General features: G+C 37.0%; 1 protein-coding gene across 5 annotated transcripts in view; it reads left to right on the forward strand.

Moving 5' to 3' along the window:
- Positions 1–23,694, forward strand: part of CRB1 (crumbs cell polarity complex component 1) — a 281,276-nt gene that overhangs the window by 126,035 nt on the left and 131,547 nt on the right. For all 5 annotated transcript variants that reach the window (XM_033196012.1, XM_033196013.1, XM_033196011.1 and 2 more), the window contains 2 exons: positions 4,269–4,850; positions 20,370–20,565. In XM_033196012.1, coding sequence (XP_033051903.1) covers positions 4,406–4,850; positions 20,370–20,565 — 641 coding nt within the window. In that variant the 5' untranslated portion in view covers positions 4,269–4,405. Of the gene's footprint in view, positions 1–4,268; positions 4,851–20,369; positions 20,566–23,694 lie in introns of those variants that run through there.

The following is a 23,694-nucleotide window of genomic DNA, read 5'->3' on the forward strand; positions in this document are numbered from 1 at the left end:
CATCCCTAGCAGCAGCTTCCACAAGTCCCTGTCTGTCTCAACAGTTTGAGGAAAAAAACACCAAAAATATACATGTTCCAAAACAGTGAACAAATTCCCGAATAACTTTATATATATTAGCGAGGATATGTTGAGGAGTGTTTATCTAGCTAAATACGAGGCATATTAAAAATTGCTATTTTAACCCAGATATGAGCAATAATAGGAGTTCTATCTACGCCTCCTTCCTTTCCTTCTGCTGACAAAGGATACATTTAATTCTTGATATTAATATCATTAAAATGAGATCTAGAGACAGATATAATTAGAGAGCTAGGAAGAGAAATAAGTTAGTAAATCTTAAGAAAAGACTGAGCCATAAGAACAAAGCTGGAGGCATCACGCTACCTGACTTCAAACTATACTACAAGGCTACAGTAACCAAAACAGCATGGTACTGGTACCAAAACAGAGATATAGACCAATGGAACAGAACAGAGTCCCCAGAAATAATACCACACATCTACAGCCATCTGATCTTTGATAAACCTGAGAGAAACAAGAAATGGGGAAAGGATTCCCTATTTAATAAATGGTGCTGGGAAAATTGGCTAGCCATAAGTAGAAAGCTGAAACTGGATCCTTTCCTTACTCCTTATACGAAAATTAATTCAAGATGGATTAGAGACTTAAATGTTAGACCTAATACCATAAAAACCCTAGAAGAAAACCTAGGTAGTACCATTCAGGACATAGGCATGGGCAAGGACTTCATGTCTAAAACACCAAAAGCAATGGCAGCAAAAACCAAAATTGACAAATGGGATCTAATTAAACTAAAGAGCTTCTGCACAGCAAAAGAAACTACCATCAGAGTGAACAGGCAACCTACAGAATGGGAGAAAATTTTTGCAATCTACTTATCTGACAAAGGGCTAATATCCAGAATCTACAAAGAACTCAAACAAATTTACAAGAAAAAAACAAACTACCCCCATCAAAAAGTGGGCAAAGGATATGAACAGACATTTCTCAAAAGAAGACATTCATATAGGCAACAGACACATGAAAAAATGCTCATCATCACTGGCCATCAGAGAGATGCAAATCAAAACCACAATGAGATACCATCTCACACCAGTTAGAATGGCAATCATTCAAAAGTCAGGAAACAACAGGTGTTGGAGAGGATGTGGAGAAATAGGAACACTTTTACACTGTTGGTGGGATTGTAAACTAGTTCAACCATTATGGAAAACAGTATGGCGATTCCTCAAGGATCTAGAACTAGAAGTACCATATGACCCAGCCATCCCACTACTGGGTATATACCCAAAGGATTATAAATCATGTTGCTCTAAAGACACATGCACACGTATGTTTATTGCGGCACTATTCACAATAACAAAGACTTGGAATCAACCCAAATGTCCATCTGTGACAGACTGGATTAAGAAAATGTGGCACATATACACCATGGAATATTATACAGTCATAAAAAAGGATGAGTTTGCGTCCTTTGTAGGGACATGGATGCAGCTGGAAACCCTCATTCTTAGCAAACTATCACAAGAACAGAAAGCCAAACACCGCATGTCCTCACTCATAGGTGGGAACTGAACAATGACATCACTTGGACTCGGGAAGGGGAACATCACACATCAGGGCCTATCATGGGGAGGGGGAGAGGGGAGGGATTGCATTGGGAGTTATACCTGATATAAATGACGAATTGTTGGGTGCTGACGAGTTGGTGGGTGCAGCACACCAACATGGCAGAAGTATACATATGTAACAAACCTGCACGTTATGCACATGTACCCTAGAACTTAAAGTATAATTAAAAAAATAAATAAATAAATAAAGATAATATTGGTCTTAGGAAAAAAAAAAAGAAAAGCAAAAAAAAAAAGAAAAGACTGAGCATACTGATGATGAGGATATTAAAATAGAATTTTGAAAAAGATCAAGGATCAATAATCATACATTTAAATATATATATGTGCACATATACATATGCATAGTTTTACATAAAGAAACCATTGAGGTAAGAAAGATGGCTTTGACAGTTAATACTCAAGAAAGGTATACTGAGCACTTGTTATAAATAAATAGATATGGAGCACAATGCAAAGATACAGCAGATCCTCTGAACAAAGTAAGTGGTAATCACAACTCTAATTTCATAGCTAGCATTTTGCTGAGCCAAGCATTTAAATGGTACTCGAAATTTATAGAGGCCGGGGACTATGGCTCAAGCCTGTAATCCTAGCACTTTGGGAGGCCTGGGTGGCTGAGGGGGGCAGATTGCCTGAGCTCAGGAGTTCGAGACCACCCTGGGGGCAACATGGTGAAACCCCCATCTCTGTTAAAATACAGAAAATTAACCGGGCATGGTGGTGGGCTCCTGTCATTCCAGCTACTTGGGAGGCTGAGGCAGGAGAATCACTTGAGCCTGGGAGATGGAGGTTGCAGTGAGCTGAGATCATGCCACTGTACTCCAGCCTGGGTGACAGAGCAAGACTCTGTCTCAAAATAATAGTAATAATAATTTAAAAATGTATAATCAGATGTTAAAGATTTTCTTGCAAAAAACAAGGGAGTTGGGGAAAAGAACCTTTTTAACTCAATTTCATGATTATCTTTGTCTGATCCTGACCATTCCCAGGTAATTTACAGGAAGGACATAGTTGCCATCTTGAATTAGTTCATTGTTAGGCTTTCTATGTAAGGGTACTCGTGTTTTTTTGTTTGTTTTGTTTAATTTTCTTTCTTAAAATAAAATTCCTTCAGTGAAAATAGTGACTTGTACCTTTTTAATTATTTTTATTGCTATGTTTTGCACTTGTTCAGTAAATTTTCTATCAAGAACTCAAAACTATTTCTCAACATCTTATAAAAGTAAGAGCTAGCATTTATCAAACACTTACGATGTGTCTGCAAAGCATTTAAATTTAGTGACTTAATTCTTACAAAAAAAAAAAGAAAGAAACCGAGGCTAGGAGAGGCAGAGCAGGCCTGGTACCCATCTGTTGCCCCTTTCCACTGCGTTATCCTGACTCACTGGTAAATCTCCTATGATTGCTAAATAGAAAAGTCAATGAAAAGATTGATAATAAAATCCACTGAATACAACTTTCAGATCCTTGATTGATGATTTTAAATTAGAGAATTGCCTGTTTCATAGAAAAGTGCAGTAGAACTATCAAGGACAAAGGAACAAATATTACTTAAAATAGAGAAATTAACATGCTCTTCCCTGAAAGTCTTGCACCTTGCACTGTTTCATTGTTCTAAATAAACATACTGGGCCTCATAATGAAACTAAATTACCAATGTGGCTGTTTTCCAGGTCAGTTTAATTATTAGAAAATACATACACACAGATGCATACACACACACACACACACAAAAAAAATATATTTACTATTATTTGAGTCTTCATCTTCTTTAAAACTGGCCAAACTTCTTTTTACTTCTCAGCAGACAAAAAAACCTTATTTTAGCACTAGAAATACTTAATACAAATATAGAAATAATTGCTTATAGTAACTGTATAAAATATTTTCTTTTCTCTTGTGCAGAGGTTTTCAAATTGCTGGTCTCAAACCCCAGCTCCTTGGAGGTGTCTCTAGGGGAGGCAGGAGACTGGTCTGACTGGGCTGCAAGGGACCTTCCCCTACTTCTTCTGAGCAGATCTACTTTCCAATTGTGTGCATTTGACATTTTCCTCATGACATTTTCCTTGAAGGAGTTATGTTGCTCTTAAAAAGAAAAAAAAAAGGAAAAGAGGGAAAACAAAAAGTCTGAAACTCATGTGGTAGAATTTCTTGTAATAGCCAGTAGATGGCAAACTTTACTGCAAGGAAACAATTTTGCAGCCTATATAATTTGGTCTGAAAATAGCAATTAAACTCTACATCCAGTAAAATTTACTATCCTGTATATAAGTCTTCTGTTAAAGCAGGAAACAAAATTCTCTATGGTAATTTCTCTGGGAACTAAATTTCAATTATAATTAAAATAATCCTATAACTTTTTTCTGTGTCCATTTAAGTCTTGCTCTGAAGGTATTATCACTATGAAAATTATTGCATTGCTCACTGGAAGTACATACAATGTGCTAGGTATAATAATGAATATGACATAGTTTCTTCATTAGGATGCAGCCAACTATGTATTTTATTAATGAGTTTGGTTGAGGCAACACAAAGGTCACAAAGAAAGATTTTTAACTTTGTCCTCAATTATTTATAAATTTAATCTTGTTATTTTTTATTTCCTTGCAGATTCCTTTTGCAATAAAAACAACACCAGGTGCCTCTCAAATTCTTGCCAAAACAATTCTACATGCAAAGGTTTTTCAAAAGACAATGACTGTTCTTGTTCAGGCACAGCCAATAATGTGGACAAAGACTGTGACAACATGAAAGACCCTTGCTTCTCCAATCCCTGTCAAGGAAGTGCCACTTGTGTGAACACCCCAGGAGAAAGGAGCTTTCTGTGCAAATGTCCTCCTGGGTACAGTGGGACAACATGTGAAACTACCATTGGTTCCTGTGGCAAGAACTCCTGCCAACATGGAGGTATTTGCCATCAGGACCCTATTTATCCTGTCTGCATCTGCCCTGCTGGATATACTGGAAGATTCTGTGAGATAGATCACGATGAGTGTGCTTCCAGCCCTTGCCAAAATGGGGCCGTGTGCCAGGATGGAATTGATGGCTACTCCTGCTTCTGTGTCCCAGGATATCAAGGCAGACACTGCGACTTGGAAGTGGATGAATGTGCTTCAGATCCCTGCAAGAACGAGGCTACGTGCCTCAATGAAATAGGAAGATATACTTGTATCTGTCCCCGCGATTATTCTGGTAAGTGTGATCATATCTGAATCGCAGATGGTGTAATTAGCTCTCTCTAAGTGGCAGAAGCAGAAGCGACATTTTATTTTTCATACAATTGTTTATGAAAACGGCCAAGTTCTTGACGGGAATCAATCACTAGATAGAAACTTCCCAAACTATTGAAAACTCACTGAATGCACTGAATTCTAAGTGGTTGCCTGCTGTCACTGTTGCTGTTTTAAATGGAGCTCTGCATGATTTAAAACTGAGATTCTGTCTAGAATGAGTGAGCTCCAGGAGAAGCTCAAGGGCAGTTCAGGTTTCCTGAACTGCCAGTTCCTTTCATTCAGTGCATGTTCCTTTCATTCCAGTTCAAGCCTGCTTTCTAATCCCCAAAGCCTGGCACTGCAACCTTCTGGGAATGCAGTCTGGAAGTTGAAGGGTTTCTAGTGCTGACTTGAGTATGATCAACAGATCAGTGATAGCAAAGCTGATGGAGCATGGTATATCAGATAAACCATAATCTTTATTAAGGAAAAAAGCCTCTTCTTGTTTTATGTCTTAGAGCAAACAATTCTACCTCATATTTATCTATTCTTTACAATGTTTCTGTTGATAGAATTTTATTTTAATAATAGAGTGACAAGTTGACAACTCATCATTACCACGTTACATGCTACTCAGCCTCTTCACACTCAGTATTTATCCTCCCTATCCTTTTGACTCACTGTTACTGTTTTAGGTCAGTTCTTCACGATGGCCACATTTCTTGCTTTGCTTTACTCTTTCACTTTTCCATTTACCTGTAAGGGGGTAACTTGCCTAGTCTATGCTTTCTCACATGCATTCATTCTAACTTCTGCTCACCACTTTCTTACAGTTCCTGACTCAGATCTCTAAGACACCACTCACATTTTAATACCGTGTTTTCCCTTAGCACTTGCCATTTTTGTACCTTCCTGAAAGCCTTCCTGAGGCTTTCAGCTTTTTAACTTGCCTTCTTCTCCCAATACTTTCACACTTAGTTCTTTATTTTGTCAATCTTTTCCCAAGTGTTAAGCAATATAGCTATTTGGAAAATATTTCTCTTCCAAATTTGCACCAGAACCCTCCAGCATAATTTTGCTTTTAAACATTCTAAAACTATGTATTTTATAAAATAGACTTATTCCTAGTTGCTCTAAAATGAAATTTTTCCCTCTCCCTCCTCCCTTACATACAACCAATCTTCAGAATCTGCTTTGACACTAAGATATGTTCCAAATTGAGCTCATCCATTCTTTTCCTTGGTTTAGGTTCATCTCAACTCTTGTGTGTACCACTACACAACCTCCCAGACGTTCTACTTACAGCTTCTACCTTCTTGAAGTTGTTCTGAACACTGCCCTTGAAATAACTTCTCTGAAATAGACCTATGCTGCAGTTCTGAAGAGCCTTGAGAACTTCACACTACACAGAGAATGATTTTAGCCTTTACCTGAAAGCCCTTCACAATTTGGGCCCATGACAGTGGCCATGTCTTCACACATTCCACCAAAGCCTTCTACTTCCTCTAATAAATCTTCTTCATTTCTTATACAAGTCATTTCCTTCCCCCTGGAAGGTCCTTTCCCACTTCACAATGTCTACTCTGAAGTTCTGCTGTACTTTTTAAGACCTAGTTCAAATATCACCTAACACAAGGAGAGTTTCCAAGTTCCTTTCTGGCTAGAATAATAGTTTCACACTGCTGCAGTAATTATATTCATTATGTCTCTACTAGTTGACACCTGTGTTAAAGAATCCCCCATAATTCTTTCCTATTTTACAGATATCTATGTTTTTGCCCCCCGCCCCGCCATGTTAGTTTCTAAAGGACAGAGTATTGTTTTATATTTATACTTTAATTCATCAATACTTTATGAGTTTCTATTAGATGTCAGTTAGTGGATTAAGAAGAGGAGCCCTCCGCTGGGTGCGGTGGCTCATGCCTGTAATCCCAGCACTTTGGGAGGCTGAGGCCGGTGGATCACGAGGTCAGCAGATCGAGACGGTCCTGGCTAATATGGTGAAATCCCATCTCTACTAAAAATACAAAACATTAGCCGGGTGTGGTGGTGGGGGCCTGTAGTCCCAGCTACTCGGGAGGCTGAGGCAGGAGAATGGTGTGAACCCAGAAGGCAGAGCTTGCAGTGAGCCGAGATCCTGCCACTGCACTCCAGCCTGGGTGACAGAGGGAGACTCCGTCTCAAAAAAAAAAAAAAAAAAAAAAAAAAAAAGAAGAAGGTAAGCCCTCTTCCTCCAAAAGCCTGGCTCAGTATTTGTGAGTAATGGTTGCTTAATCAACTGTTACTAAATTGTTCTAAGTTTTAAAATTCTTCCATGTATTTCTGGGCACCCTTCCCCATCCTGAAACTCAGGTAAATGACTATTAAATGAGAATTCATTTTCTGTATTGCTTTATGTATACTCTATGATGCTAGAATGCTTATGTCAAATGGAAAATTATTTTATCAAGTGACTTAATTATCAATACTATGCTAAAAGTTATAGGAAATATTTTAAAAGCTTATAAAACTATAGTTGTATGAAAAGCTCCTTGTTTCTTTGCCATACTGAGGTGTCTCTTTTCTTTGGTGAGAGTTATGGCAGGTGAATTTCAATTTTTTAAAAATTTTTGAATAAAAATAAGAAATTTTGTGGGGCTGGCTTGGAATTGCTTTGTTTGCAATGGTCACATTTAAAAAATCAATACAGTTCATTAAGATAGTGTCTTCCATTCTCTGCTTCTATCTCAATATTGTGAATGGTGATTAAAAGGAATAGATATAAATCAAATTAATGTTTCATTCATTTAAACTAGTATTGTGTAACAGTCTTATATTTATAAAAAGCACAGCTTGAAAAACTATATTTTACAATGTGTGTTTTAAAATATCTTAATTAAATTGGATTTTATTGAATCCTTTCAGTGATCTAAATTTAGGCATAAAAGATGGAAAGGGTGGCCAGGTGTGGTGGCTTATGCCTGTAATCCCAGCACTTTTGGAGGCTGAGGAGGGTAGATCATGAGGTCAGGAGATGGATACCATCCTGGCCAACGTGGTGAAGCCACATCTCTACTAAAAATACAAAAATTAGCTGGATGTAGTGGTGCGAGCCTGTAGTCCCAGCTACGTGGGAGGCTGAGGCAGGAGAATCGCTTGAACTGGGGAGGCAGAGGTTGCAGTGAGCCGAGATTTTGCCATTGCACTCCAGCCTGAATAACGGGGTAAGACCCCATCTCTAAAACAAAACAAAACAAAACAAAACAAACAAAAACAGATAGAAAGTGTATATTCTAAATGTGAAATGTGTGAAATGTAGTAAAATTCCATCATAAAGCACTGAACTTTACAGTGAATTCATTTATACTGTGGGTTGTATCACATCCCTGCAGGGTCCAATGGGAATGAGTCCCCTTTTCTCACTCAAACACTTAGGTTCACAATGAGGATGCTTTCCTTGTCAATCCCTGATACAATAGTGTTGTTCCCTATTTGACTATATTCTTCCCTTGTTTTCTATGAAATCAGCTACATGTTATTATTTCAGCTTTTCAAGTGACATATATAAAACTTTCTTGCAAACAGAATTTAAACGAGAGACTCATAAGGCAGATAAAAATTGGGTCTGTTATTAGCTGGTTAGGCTTGTTCGGGTAAAAAAAAAAAATGCAGTAATAGGCTTGCTCACCAATCTCCTACACAAGTAGAGTGGCCTGTGTTCTGGTAGCTTCTGGTAGTAGTTCTGGTAGTTCTGGTAGTAGTCAGTGTTTCTCAGCCTGACTACCCATTAGCAAATTACCCAGGGAGATCTGAAACAGAGGTGTACGTACTCCACTTTCAGAGGGTCAAATTTAATTGATGAGTCTAATGTATAGCTAGGGCTGGCTGCCAAATATTAAGTTCATGTGAACTTTATTTGGAAACTTTTCTTGCAGTATACCATCATTTAGACACACAGGGAGGTGTGTTTATTTCACTGCTATCCCATGACCACCAGTGTTTGTGGCAGCTCAGGCCAACTAATGAGAACCCCAAAGAAGGTCTGTAGAACCAAGGGAAAAGCCAAAGTTGAGAAGGAAAGAAAAAAGACCACCAGCAATCAGCATGGATGCGCTGGAGTGCTCTGCCTCCACTTAGACCTCCTGATGAATCCTGGAAACTGTATTACAATGACCTAGCTGCTGTGCACTACATCCAAATTTAGAGTGATCATAAAGAACTCCTCTTACAGAAAAAAACCTGTGTTCCTCTGAGCAGCAAAGTAAGAAAAGGTAATAAATTGTAAAAGGCAGAGAGGTAAAGGGGAAAAAGAGCTGTAGCAAATAGAGAGGGTTCACACTGCGTGAATTCTCCTCTGTGCACTCCATTATGCTTCATGGGCAGTGATTCATGAACTACAGAAATGGGCTCAGAGAGAGCCACTGAAGAGGCTGGTGAGAATCTGCTGTGCATAAGCAAAAACTCCAACTGAAGCTGAAAGTAAGTGGATGCAAACTTTTTTAATGAAAAGAATATTAACTCTAAGCATGTGACTACTTTTAGTTCAAGTTTATGCAATGAATCATTTCATAATTGAGGCCTTCTTTAAAACTAGCCAGATTGATTAACGTACATTTTTCTCGTTCAGATGCCTGCAGTATGAGAAAAATAGGGCTGTAAGAGGGCAGAGAAAGGCCAGTTCAATGTATGTTGAAGCAAATCAATGTAGAAAAATATCTTACTTCCTCTACTATAAAATAGATCTTTGGTATAAAAATAATCTTTTGGGAAGTAAGAAAATGCCCTGTATTTAATGTACTTTTCAATTATATGATGAATTTTCTTGCAGAAATAAAAATGTACAAAAATTCATTATATAGTCAAGGAAGTGTACTTACAGAGTAGTTAGAAGACTAGTTAGTTCATGGAGACTAGTTAGGAGACCATTGTGATAACCCAGGTACCTGATTTTAGGACCTAGCCTGGGAGAGTGGCCATGGGCATGAAAGGAAAGTGAAGGTATGATGTCTCTAGAAACAAGACTCACTTAACATTTATCAAGGTCAGAGTATTTTCAAACTTATTTTATTCAAGGAAAACTTGAAATCTCTAATATGAAAACAAATGCATTAAAAGTTTAACTGACATTGTCAACTTAATAAGCTTACAATGTAGATCAGTGGGTCTCAAGTGTTGGCATGCATCAGACTCACCTATACAGCTTATCATTAAAATACAGTTTTCAATTCAACAGATCTGAGATGGGGGTCCAAGAATATGCATCTAAAACAAGTTCCCATGTGATGCCGATGCTGCTACTTTGGGGACTACACTTTGAGAACCACTGACATAGACAGTTATGTGGATTTCCGTGTGACATCCTTGACTGTTATTTCACAAAGTCCATGAGGCAAGGAAACACAAATCAATAAAAGCAGGGTTTTATATAAAGCACTTATTGCTAGTAACAGTTCTATGTACTTGATGATATGATTTGAGTGATTGCCTCCTCCAAAACTCATGTGTTGGAGACGTAATCACCAATGCAATAGTATTGGGAGGTGGGAACTAAGAGGAGGTATTTAGGCCATGAGGATGGAGCCTTCAGGAATGAATTAATGCCATAATAAAAAGGGCTTTTGGGAGTGGGTTCACCCCCTTCCACTCTTCTGCCATGTGAGGAACAATGTTCCTATCCTCTGGAGGATGCAGCCTTCAAGGCACCATCTTGGATGTGGGACTTTACCAGACACCAAACCTACTGGCACCTTGCTCTTGAATTTTTAAACATCCAGAGATGTGAGAAATACATTTCTGTTCTTCATAAATTACCCAATCCTATATATTCTGTTATAGCAACACCAGATGGACTATAAGACACATGATATAGATTTTTAAAATATTTGTTGAATTCATTAGGTCATTACTTTATTCAACACATATATATTGAGTACCTCAATTAATTGGGCATTGTTCTATGTTCTGAAAATGAAAGAGTAAAGAGAAGTGATGACATAGTCTCTTACATTCTGGAAGGAAGAGATAGATGTCTATAAAGTAAGTAATCGATATAGTGTATGTAGTAGGTTAGAGGGTAATAACTGCATGGAGAAAAGTAAAACAAAATAATAGTATTAGGGATTAACTTTAGGTAGAATGATCAAGAAAGTCTTCACTGAGAAGGTGACATGTGAATAAAGCTCTAAAGAGGAGAGGATGGGAACCAAGGAAATGTCTTGTGGAATAGCATTCCAGGCAGAGGAACAGCAGATGCAAAGGCCCTGAGGTAAAGAGTCCTTGCAATGTTTGAGGAGCAGCAATAAAGTTAGTGTGACTGGAGTGAAGGACGAAGGAGGAGATAGGTCAGAGCTATAATGAGTTCAGACTGTTTGGGACCTTGTAGGCCATTGTAAGGACTTTGGCTTTTACTCTAAGTGAGATGGGAGGTTATTAGAGAGTTCTGAGCAGAGAACTGGAATGATTTGACTTACATTTTAACAAGGTCACTCTGATCATTATGTTGAAGATACACTGAAGGGGGCGATATGGGGGAATTCAAGTGTCTAAGGGAGGTTAATCCCTTAGAAAATCCACTCCTTGGGGGAGGGAAGAGTGAAAGAGACGTATCAAGTTTTTTATTTATTTATTTTTTATTTATTTATTTTTTATTTTTGAGATGGAGTCTCTCTGTGTTGCTCAGGCTGGAGTGCAGTGGCGCAATCTCGGCTCACTGCAACCTCCTCCTCCCTGGTTCAAGCAATTCTCCTGCCTCAGCCTCCTTAGCAGCTGGGACTACAGGAGCATGCCACCACGCCCGGCTAATTCTTTGTATTTTTAGTAGAGATGGCATTTCACCGTGTTAGCCAGGGTAGCCTGGATCTCCTGAGCCTGTGGTCCACTGCCTCGGCCTCCCAAAGTGGTAGGATTATAGGCTTGAGCCATGGCGCCCGGCCCCTATCAAGTTTTAACAGTAACTTTCTCCCCTCCCTGTTCCACCCTTAAAATTTAAGAAGGAAATTAACAAAGAAGGATCATGGATCATGCAAACAAAATGAAAGTATGTCTTTCTCTCTCTGTCCTCTATTGCCCTCTGATGGCAATGTCTAGATTATTCAGAACAAATCTGTCCTTTAAAATATTCTAGCAAGAATGCAGTCTTTCTTAGTAGCTTCTATCAACCATATTGCCATGCAGTGTCTTTCATGTGCACGACTGAAATGTATTTTGCCTCCCTGGATTACATGATGGTTACTCGTTTAAAGTGTCCTATCAGCACTTCTTTTACTTTTAATAATATTTCATGTTCCTCTTGGGCCTTCTCGAATGGTCCTCATCCATGCTGAGGCATAAGTCTAAGAGGTATAATGTAACTAACTGACATTGCCATTACAGTGGCACATATCAAAGACAAAATTTGATTTTCAGTCATTGTGGAGATTTGAATCTGGGCTTGGTGTTCTATCTTTTCTAAATACATTTTGATCAACTAAATCACTTTGAAGGCATCTATGGCAAATAATATAGATAATTTAATGGCCATGGGAAATAATTTGAGGAAAATAAAATATATGTTATTAAATATAAGGTTATTTCATGAGAAATAATGTTACTATTATATCAAAGAAAAATGGTTGTTTTTAATATGCTCTTAATTATGAAATTGATAATGTTTTATAGTGTCTTATAAAGAAATTAAACACTCATTCAGGCTTTTGCTCAGAACTACAGTCATTTAAAGTAGTTTTTAATGAAGAAATGAAGTTTCCAGGTTTTGACAAATGTTTGTTGAATGAGTGCACAAAATTACAAATATTCACTCAGCAAATATTTATATTTACAATGCACTGGGCATTATGCTGAACTTTGGAGACATAAAAGTGACTAAGATAAAATTTATTCCTGACAAAATGCTCACAGATTATTCTAGGATCAGAAATGTAAACAACAATTACCATCTGTATATAAACATCATGCTGAGGAAGCACAAAGAAAGAAGCTGGTAATGTTGGTTGGAGTCAGGAAATGTTCCTAGAAAAAAAATGGCCTATGAATAGAGCAAAAATGCATCTCTTTCAGAATGTAAAACTGAAACTTGTATCCTCAGACTACATTTGCTGTTATTATTTGAATAATAATATGTTGAATATCAAGGGACAAGGACTGCAGAGATATTTTGGAAAGGGGTTGCTATGATCTGAAAAGTTTGGTCTTTCCAAAATTTATATGTTGAAATGCTGTCCAAGGCAATAGTATGAAAAGGTGAGGTTTTGGGAGATAATTAGGTCATAGCGGGGAAGCTCTCATAAATAGGCTATGTGCCCTTATAAAAGAGGCCCAAGAGAGATCCTTCACCCCTTTTACCATGCGAGGACATAGAAAGAAGTTATCGTCTATGAGTCAGAAAGACAGCTTTCTCTCTGACATGCGACTGCTATTTCTCCTAGTGCCTACCTAGTTATCAGCAGGGTGTGTGCAGGTCCGAATGCAAAGAGGATGAGCTGAAAACTATATAGTAATATAAAGAACGGATGTGGTGGAAAGACGAATTTGGAAGCAGAAGACAGGGATTCCAAGCTCAGCCTAGATGTTCTCTAGTGGTTTGGTACTGATAAATAACAATTATTATGATCTTCCATTTCCTCGTTCAAACATTGGCATGGTAATACAACCTAACTCTTAGGGCCATGGTGAGAATGAAATGGATTTAGCAAAAGTTTTTCCATAAACTATTTAGGCTCTGAGAGTTAATTGCCAGTATTTCTGTCTCTTAAAACGTTGCTACTGATGAATACCTATGGTATCTAAACAATGTTTGCCTTCGTTTTTTACAGGTATCATTTTCTTATACTTGAGTTGCTTTCAAGTAATCTTATACTTGATTACTTAAAAGTATTTTTTTTAAATATTGTTAGAACCCAACTCAGGGATAGATTAACTGAAGGTCAAAATCTCTCTGCCACCCTTATAAATTTAAAGTGTAATATTTTAATATGCCTAGGCAAGAATTCAACTTCTAAAATGACCATATCATAAAATAAAGAAATAAGAAGTTATTACTATTTTAACAATTTTATATATTTAGGAATAATAATTATCCTAATGAAGAGAAACATAAGAAAGTAATTTGCTATGATTAAAATATTATAATTATGGAAGTATGAAAATATATAATATTTAATATTGATGTATTTAACATAAAATGAAAATATTATAATTTTTCTATAATCGTTCAAACAAATTTATAAAATTAAAGCATCAACCATTCATAAAAGTAGTGTAGTTTTCAAACATACCATCTTGGAGACTCTGAAATGGGTTACTCCAACTTTTTAAATTTGATATATATTTGATATATATTTTGTTACTTTCATAATTCTTTTAAAAAGTGTGTGTGTATATATATGTATAAAATATAGAAAGTGTATGGGGAAAGTCATTCCTATTAACTTGGGAAAATAATATTTTACTATCTTATGGTAAATTTTATGACATTTATGATGGAAGTAAAGTGGGAGAACTGGCATACAGATGCATTTAGAGAAAAATGGCTGGAGAATAGGAATGAAGAATGCGCTCACAGAATAGAAGAAACTGTTCTCCAAACAGACAACTGTAATCATTAGATACAACGAAGTAGGAGAATTTCCTCCCAGTGCTCCACTCCTAGGGCTGACGAAGAGAAGACATTCTTTCTTTCTCGTCCTAGAATTAGTTTCAGCCTCCATGATATTCTGGGAAGCTGGTTTTGAAACAGTGTCAAGAACATTCTTAAACTTTCACTGATGGTAAAAGGGTACCAAAGAGGACACAATATGACAAGGATTAAGAAAACCTGAAAAAAAAAAGTATGTTTAATATGGAAACCACAGGTTTTTCCAATTTTGTCTAGCAGTAAAGCAAAACTTGTAGAAACAAAAAGGATTATAATAGTCATAATAACAAAATAATAAAATATAACAAAATAGTTAAATAAAATAATGACAAAGTATTAATAACATTTATTAAGACAAATTTTCTATGTCACAAGATTTAATACATCCTCAGTCTTACTTACATTTCAGATATCATTAAAAACGAAAAAATATTTGGCTAAGTTATAACATGAGGCTAAGACACTGCTGATTGTAAAGTGCATCTCGGTTCTAAAGATGTTAAAAATGTAAGGGAGAAAAAAAGGAGTCTTAGAATTGAAAAAATTCGGCAGTCCTTCAGAGATAGAATCCTGGGCTTGTAAAATCTGCTTTAAGTGAGTGATTCAGAAAGGGAATTTTGTTATTTTTAGTGTCCTTAGGAAAGGTGTGTCTAAATTCACAAGCCAGAGATCTCATTGGCTAAAACTCAAAAGATGTTCCCACTGAAAATAATAATTATCTACCTTTAATTTCTTCTAACATCTTGCTAAACATTGTTATGCTTATTAAATGTTATTAATCAGAGCAGGAAGTTATCCAGCTTCTCCCTATTACTTTAGGATGTTAAACAGATTATGACTATAATATCTAGGAGGAGAACTTACTGTAAATCTATCACGGTAATGAAAACCGAATGCTACAGTTCCACATTGCTCTGATACTTGTGTCACCGACTTGCACTGATAATTATTGTACTTGATATATATAAAAAGCCCCAAAATAGCATACATAATTCCTATTCAAAAGGAAAATATGGTGCATAGATGTCTGTTAGGCATCAAATACATTGAATGGAATCTGAAATTTAAGATGATAGTCTGAAGCCAGACTACAATTATTTCCAAGGCGTGAACTCTGCAGATAATGAGAAAGGCATTCAGAATGGCTTATCAATGCCTTGCTGTGTGCATGGTGTGCTCCCTGCCCACTGTAAAGAATGATGAGGACAGCGTCAGAGTCAAGACCTGTTCCATCCTGATAAAATATAATGTGCATTATCTTGTGGCACAGAATGTTAACAAGGATCTCTGAATGCCGAAAGATGCCAATTGGGGTGCAAAGTCTCTAAATACTGATCAGAAGTTTGGGACATAATCATTCTGAAACCATAATATGTTTTAAACATTTGCCAAAGACACAATTTTGACTTTTGGGCTTTTGATTTATGGCCCAGGCTTGTAGAAGCACTGAGAAGCTCTGTTTCGGCATACAGTTTGCCTTCCTGTAGAGGTGGTTGATTATTCCATAGCTGTGACTTGATTACTCATGCATTCAACATTTATTGAGCATTTTTTTATATTCAAGAATATGTGCTAAATGCCACAGATATTGGTGTTAAAGGTCAAAGACCCTGACCTCAAGGAGCTCACAATTTTGTAGATAAAATAGAAAAATAAGCAATTGAGGACAATATATATAGACATTTATATTAAGGGGAATTTTGAGAGCACAGTGGAGCAGCATTAGAGGCAAATATAAGTAAGTATAGTTTCCAGAATCATGGGATACACGAACTGGATATTTGGGAAGTAATTGGAGCTAGCCTGGGGAAGGAGGGAGTAAGGAGTGGGGCTTACAATTAAGGAAAACACCTATATGCAGCCTAGAGTCTTGAGATACAGTGGAGCTGTGAGGACACTGCTGTGGGTGGCACCAGTAGAATCTACATCTTTTAGAAGCTTCTACTGCATTACAAGGCAATTGTGCTTTACTTCAGAGACAGGCAGATAGAGAGGGGATAATGTCAAAAATTTAAGCAGACAATGGTACAATCATACTTGTATTTTAGAGTGATCACATTTCTATAGAAATGTAGACAGTGATTACGAAAAGAGAAGTCAGTAGTAATAAGAGCAGATGAGACATGATGAGGGTTGAATTAAGGCCACAGCCATAAGGATGGCACCTTAGATCCATTTCTGAGAGAGAAATGATGAGATTTGATGACTAATTATAGGGGAATAGTAGCAAATAAGATGGTGACTCCTAGAACTATGGCTTGGGTGACCTGGATGATAATACCATTCACTAAGAGGAGAGTTTTGGCAGGGATGGGGGTGGAGCAGATCAGCACGAGTGGGGAGAGGAAGGTTATCATTATTTGGAATTGGGGAATGATGACTGTATTAGTCCATTTTTCACTCTGCTAATCAAGACATACCCGAGACTGGGTGATTTATACAGGAAAATGGTTTAGTTAACTCACAGTTCCACATGGCTGGGAAAGTCTCAAAATCATGGCAGGAGGTAAGCAGGAGCAAGTCCTGTCTTACATGGATGGCAGCAGGCAAAGAGAGAGCTTGTGTAGGGCAACTCCCCCTTACAAAACCATCAGATCTTGTGAGATTTATTCACTATCACAAGAACAGCAAAGGAAAGACCCACCCCATGATTCAATTACCTCCCACTGGGTCCCTCCCACAATACCTGGGAATTCAAGATGAGATTTGGGTGGGAACACAGCCAACATATCAATGCCTGTGAGATAACTGAAGAAGACCTTCTACAGACAGTATCAGAAGGATGATCTGGGCCGGACACAGTGGCTCACGCCTGTAATCCCAGCACTTTGGGAGTCTGAGGCAGGTGGATCACTTGAGGTCAGGAGTTTGAGACCAGCCTGACCAACATGGTGAAACCCCGTCTCTACTAAAAATACAAAAATTAGCTGAGTATGGCGGCATGTGCCTGTAGTCCCAGTTACTTGGAAGGCTGAGGCATGAGAACTGCTTGAACCTGGGAGGCAGAGGTTGCAGTGAACCAAGATAGCACCACTGGTGACAAAGTGAGACAAGTGAGACTCCATCTCAGAAAAAAAAGAAAAAAAAAAAAAAAAGAAGGGTGATCTGGTCTGGAGGTACAGATTGCTAATGTATACCTACACTCGCTTATGTGAAATGTCACAGGGCAAAATCTTTCTGACTTCTGTTAGAGTGATCACCTGTTTCTCTACCTATAGTCTCTTCTCAACTACAAATAGATAAACCAAACATTTTTATCTTTCCCAATGCACCTTTAATCCCATGGCTTTTGCTGAAACTTGGCATTTATTCTACGAAACCACTTTCCACACAATCCTCTTTAAAGAGTTCTTATCTCCATGATTCTCAAGGACAAGAAGGAAGGCTGGCTTTCTTGCTGAAACCACTGTTCCTATGAGTCCACTGGTGGGACAGTTAACTTAAGTTTTAAAAGTATGCCTTCATTGGGTGGACAAGGGGGAAAAAGCATTGCAGACAGAGATCAGTGTGTACAAAAACTTGGAGTGGTAGAGGTATATGGTAGGTTTGAGGAAAAGCAAACAGTCTGGTATGACATATGACTAGCATGTAGAGTGATGGCAGAATTTTAATAGGAAATAAAACAAATACTAAAAAGGTTAAAATAAGTTTTCACTTTACTCAAATGCAGTTAGAAGCCATTATGGAATTGTATAGACCATGCTTTTGGAATTTCGTGAGCTTCTTATTCTCAATCACCTTCATCTTTATTCCACTGCAGTCATACATTGATCCAATTTCAAGTTAGACCCTAGCGTCATTCAAACCTGCTTTACAACCAAAATTATCACCACATCCTGAGGCTTCTCATTTCCTTGCTTCTATTGAACTTTTGGCAGGACCTCTGTCACCTGGTCTCTCCATGCCCATACGCTGTCACTCCTTCTCTATCTTGACATCTCCCCAACAATCACGGACTTCATGAGAAGCATCTCAAGGATGTGTCTGTCATTGCTCTCTAAACCTTCTAGTTTTTGACCTTCAACTTTCCAGTACTGGAAAGCCCCATTTTCTACCTTCTTCTCCTCTCACTGTAAGGCTATTAATCCACTTCAAATATTTATTACCTAATTTTAACTATATATTTACTATAGCTCTGTGGCTTTTTCTACTTTAATTGTTGATCTTTTTTAATGGTATTTGACATGCTGGCTGCTCCAAATTTTTCCAGTCTCTATAGTTTATACTCCCAGTAATGTCATTTATATTTATTGATAAGTGAATTTATGGTTATTCTAAAATCTCTTTTAGAGTTGTCCTTGCTTCCTGTCACTTTTCATACATTTTTTATTCTACCTACCCTGAAGAATTAAAGATGGAATGCAGGAAATGACAAACACGCTATAGTAATACCTACCACTGATGTAGCATTTACTGTATCCAGCCTCGTTGTTAGTAGTGACAGAGCAGAGCTCAGTCCTGGATGGTCTATCTAAAAAATTTATGTTCTTTCCACTTTTCCAGGACCTTAGTTATGCCAAGTAAATCAACCATGGACAATCTCATTCACAGACTGCGTAAGAAATAGCTAAGCCTTAAAGAGCAAGCCGTTTACCTGGAAACAAGTGCTATTGCAAAAGTTTCCATGTTTATGGACATAAATTTAATGTTTAAGTTTTTATTTTTCAAAAAACAATCACATTTAATATGCTGGCTTCTCTTTTAAGTTGGGTATTTGTTGAATCTCATAACAGTTATAAATAATAGATGGTGTTAGAATATCCTGCTGCATTTTCTGTCAAGAAAAGTGGGTACAAATCAATCAGACTACTACTGACTTCTGAGTTATTTGAAAATCTTTTAATATCATTTTAATATATAATTTATTATTTGGGATTAGAAACACAGAAACAAAGCTGGGTAAGTATAGATATTCCTCCTTTTGTGTCTTTTAAAACCTGTATGCAAATATGATTATTGTATATCAAATACTGTTTTGACGTTTAATAAAATAGTTTGTTATTTAAATACTACTACAACCTGTATAAATCATAAGCTTATTTTGCTTAGCAAATAATACTTACCTACTAATTTTGGGAGGATAAGTACAGTTTGTTTTAATGTAACATTACCTTAAAATGAAGTGTTAACAGCTTCTAATGATGCCATTAATTATATTAAGTCACCAATTTTTGTATTTAAAGGTAGTATTTTACAAAAAGAAAAATTAAGATAAAAATATCTATGCAAAATGAGCACTTAGATCAATAGTTGCACATTATATTAGTACAATAGATTTTTTTTGCCGAAAAAAGTGTTTTTTCTCTAGCAAATAGTATGTGTCAGGTACTGTTATAAGTATTTTTGAACACATTTAATTATACTAAGAGTCCTATGAGACAATTACCACTATTGTCTTTTTAACGTGAGGAAGCTGAAACATGGAAAGGCTGAGAAACTTGCCTAAGGTCATAGAGCTAATAAGTGGCTGTGCCAGGATCCCGACCCAACTGTCTGGCTTTGGAGTCTGAACTCTTACCCACTGTTCTCTCTGCTGCTTTACTAAATTAAGTATTTAAAAATAATAGAAAAACATCGACCAGCCACTTTTAGGCTTCCAACAAAAGTGCAGTTAGCAATAAACTTTGTTCTAAAAATGACTTACTTGTTTTCACAGACTAAACACCACAAGCTGTTGTATGTAATAATTCTTTGTAACAGCTGCTCTGCCTTGTGCAACTTCCCACAAGCACACCAAAAGTTAATATCAATTACAATTAAGGGGGAAAATTATTTTGGGTAACAGAACATTTGACAAGTGCTCTGGTAAACAAAGCATTGTCAAATTGCTGAATTATGAACACTTTGCGAAAACTTTTTCTGTTTTTTCTGTGCTGACTTTTTTAAAAGGTATAAACTGTGAATTGGAAATTGATGAATGTTGGTCCCAGCCTTGTTTAAATGGTGCAACTTGTCAGGATGCTCTGGGGGCCTATTTCTGCGACTGTGCCCCTGGATTCCTAGGGGATCATTGTGAACTCAACATTGATGAGTGTGCCAGTCAACCGTGTCTCCATGGAGGGCTGTGTGTGGATGGAGAAAACAGGTACATTTTCTCTGGCGTTGGGTGATTGGCTTAGAACTCCCTGACCAAGAACTTTTACCACTCTGGTGAATTTAGAGCTCTCACATTCTCGGCTTAAAATTTGGGGGGTTACTTTATACTTTAACTAATGAAAACATTCAGATTTCACTATAAAGGGTATTCTTGGAGACCATCTGTCTCAAGAGGGAAGATTTTACAAGTAATTTTTGTAATAGTTTAGAACTGCTTATCCTATGGAAAATAGTCAATTTTTCAATTCCATGAAATAAACCTGTTGTAGATAGGAAAGGTGTAAAAACAAAGCTATAGATTATTTTATATATATATATAAAGTTGTATCTGTATGTCAAGGATATAAATCAGATGACAACAATAAATTCTTTAAAAATGTTATACAAACCATGACCATGTTGGAAAGGACAGTGATATTTAATTACTTATATCTTGAATTAATTTCCACGTGTTCAGGGAATTGGGTGAATATTTTTGAAAAAGCATAATAGTGAGAAATAGCCATGTGATTCTGCTTCAAATTGAAGTCTATCATTGGCTTTCAGGCAAAATAGAACAGCAATAAATTACCTCTCAATATGATGAATATAATAAATGTGTGTAACAGTAATTGAGCTCATATAAAATATTTTTAAAAGAACTTTCTAATACTTATTTAAGCCACAACACTGAAAAACTTTCTAATACTTGTTTAAGCCATGATATTGAGTTATCAAATGCATAACAATTTTTAAAAAGATTAGCACTTAAAATTATCTTGTTTGATCCTTCAACAGCTCAGTGGAAGGCAAGATGAGTATTAATGTTTCCATATTACAATAAGGAATCTAAAGTTAAGGGAAATGAGAGGACGCCCACAAGTTCACAGAAATAATTCTTTGCAAAAGGAGGACCAGAATCCAGTTTTTTTTATTTAGTAAATAAGACATGATTTATCCCAAATCTAATTTCAAAGTGAGTCAGAGTTAAAAGAAGAGCAATAAAAGTCACATATGCTTCAAAAATTTGCAACAAAATAATCAAAATAATAGACTTTTTTTTTTTTTCTTGCTCTGTCACCCTGGCTGAAGTGCAGTGGTGTGATCTTGGTTCACTGCAACCTCTGCCTCCCGGTTCAAGCAATTCTCCTGCCTCAGCCTCCTGAGTAGCTGGTATTCCATATGCCCACCACCATGCCTGGCTAATTTTGGTATTTTTAGTAGAGATGGGGTTTCACCATGTTGGCGAGACTGGTCTCGAACTCTTGACCACAGGTGATCCACCCACCTCGGCCTCCCAAAGTGTTGGGATTACAGGCTTGAGTCACTGTGCCTGGCCCTCAAATTTTAAATAAAACAATGTGGTTGTATATTCTTTTTAAAATATAAAATATAACTTTTAATTACATTCTATGTCTTGTCTTTGACTTTTAGTTGTACCCCAATAATGCTCTAGGGGCGTAAATCTACATTCCTGGAGACAGGTAACTGGCCAACACAGAGACAGACAGGTCACAATGGAAGTTTCCACACAAGACCTCCAGAGGAAAAGGAGGCTCACCCCTCCCTACTCCACTGTTTCCAGAAAGCATCAGGACAGAAATGACACAACGTTTTGATTCCGTTGGAAGTGTAAACAAAACAAGGCTGAAACTTTGCTATCTTTTATTCTCCTCTCTTGAATATGCCATGAATAGTTTCCCTATTGTGCCATTATCTCTTTTTGCCTAAATTTTGAGATGATAGTCATAAGATCGATCCAATACAACCTGACTTTGTTTTCCCACAAAAATTTAAAATGTTTGCTATGAGGTATATGGAGGAAAAAAAAAAAAAAAAAAAGAACTTCTTGCAGACCAAAGGAATTATGCAAATGGAGCTTCTAATTCCATGAACTGAGGTCCATTAGTCAGCCAGCCAAGCCCTTTGACCACAGGGTTCTTGTCACTAATGTTTTACCTATACTAGATTTTTAATAGGTATTTTTAATTGAACAAATGGAATAGTGAATAGATTTCAAACAACACATATGAAGATTATAGTCACTTATAATATTTGGTTGGTGATAAAAACACACACAGCCATAGTGAAGAGGACTCTACATGCCTTATAAATTCATAGATATTCTTTTCCCAAGACCCTCATTTTGCCTAAGCTGAGTGTGCAGATCCATTTTTTCCAATACTAAATCTTTGAGGAGACCCTCACCTAAATTAAAGTCTCCTCTTAATAAAATCAACAACTTTCTTCATTAGATGTGTATTTTGGGGCTATTTGATAATTCCAGTGAATCCATGAATAATTAGAAATAGTAAGGTTTAAATATTCTTGCAATCTAAAAATAAGAGAACATCATAAGTCACAATTCATTTAATGAAGGCTTTTCCTGAGTTTTTCATAATTTATGGTTTCATTTTTCATATGAGACCTTATTAATGGGCTCTCTGTATAACAGAGTGCCATGATGGTATAAATCATTCTCTATCACCTTAAAACATGTTAACAATTTTATTAAGTGCTATTTAGTATAAACATATTTAGTACCTTCAGATACATGGGATTCTTTATATTTAGTACCTTCAGATACATGTCTATTCTTTATACACATACTTAATTGTCACAATAACCTTGTAACATAGGTACTATATTCAGTTTATGAATGAGAAACTGAATAGTCATGATTTGCATGAAGCTGTACTTTTAAAAAATTAGCATGAAGCTAAATTTTTAAAAAGATAATAAGACATTAATAAGCAAATAATCGGCCGGGCGCGGTGGCTCAAGCCTGTAATCCCAGCACTTTGGGAGGCCGAGACGGGCGGATCACGAGGTCAGGAGATCGAGACCATCCTGGCGAACACTGTGAAACCCCGTCTCTACTAAAAATACAAAAACTAGCCGGGCGAGGTGGCGGGTGCCTGTAGTCCCAGCTACTCGGGAGGCTGAGGCAGGAGAATGGCGTAAACCCGGGAGGCGGAGCTTGCAGTGAGCTGAGATCCGGCCACTGCACTCCAGCCTGGGCGACAGAGCGAGACTCCGCCTCAAAAAAAAAAAAAAAAAAAAAGCAAATAATCATGCATTCAGTCCTGTATAGATAATTCCCCAGAGTTTTTGAGGCAGTAAGACTATGCCATGGGTC

Source organism: Trachypithecus francoisi, unplaced genomic scaffold (assembly GCF_009764315.1).
Source record: "Trachypithecus francoisi isolate TF-2019V2 unplaced genomic scaffold, Tfra_2.0 Lachesis_group5, whole genome shotgun sequence".
NCBI classification, from domain to species: Eukaryota; Metazoa; Chordata; class Mammalia; order Primates; family Cercopithecidae; genus Trachypithecus; species Trachypithecus francoisi.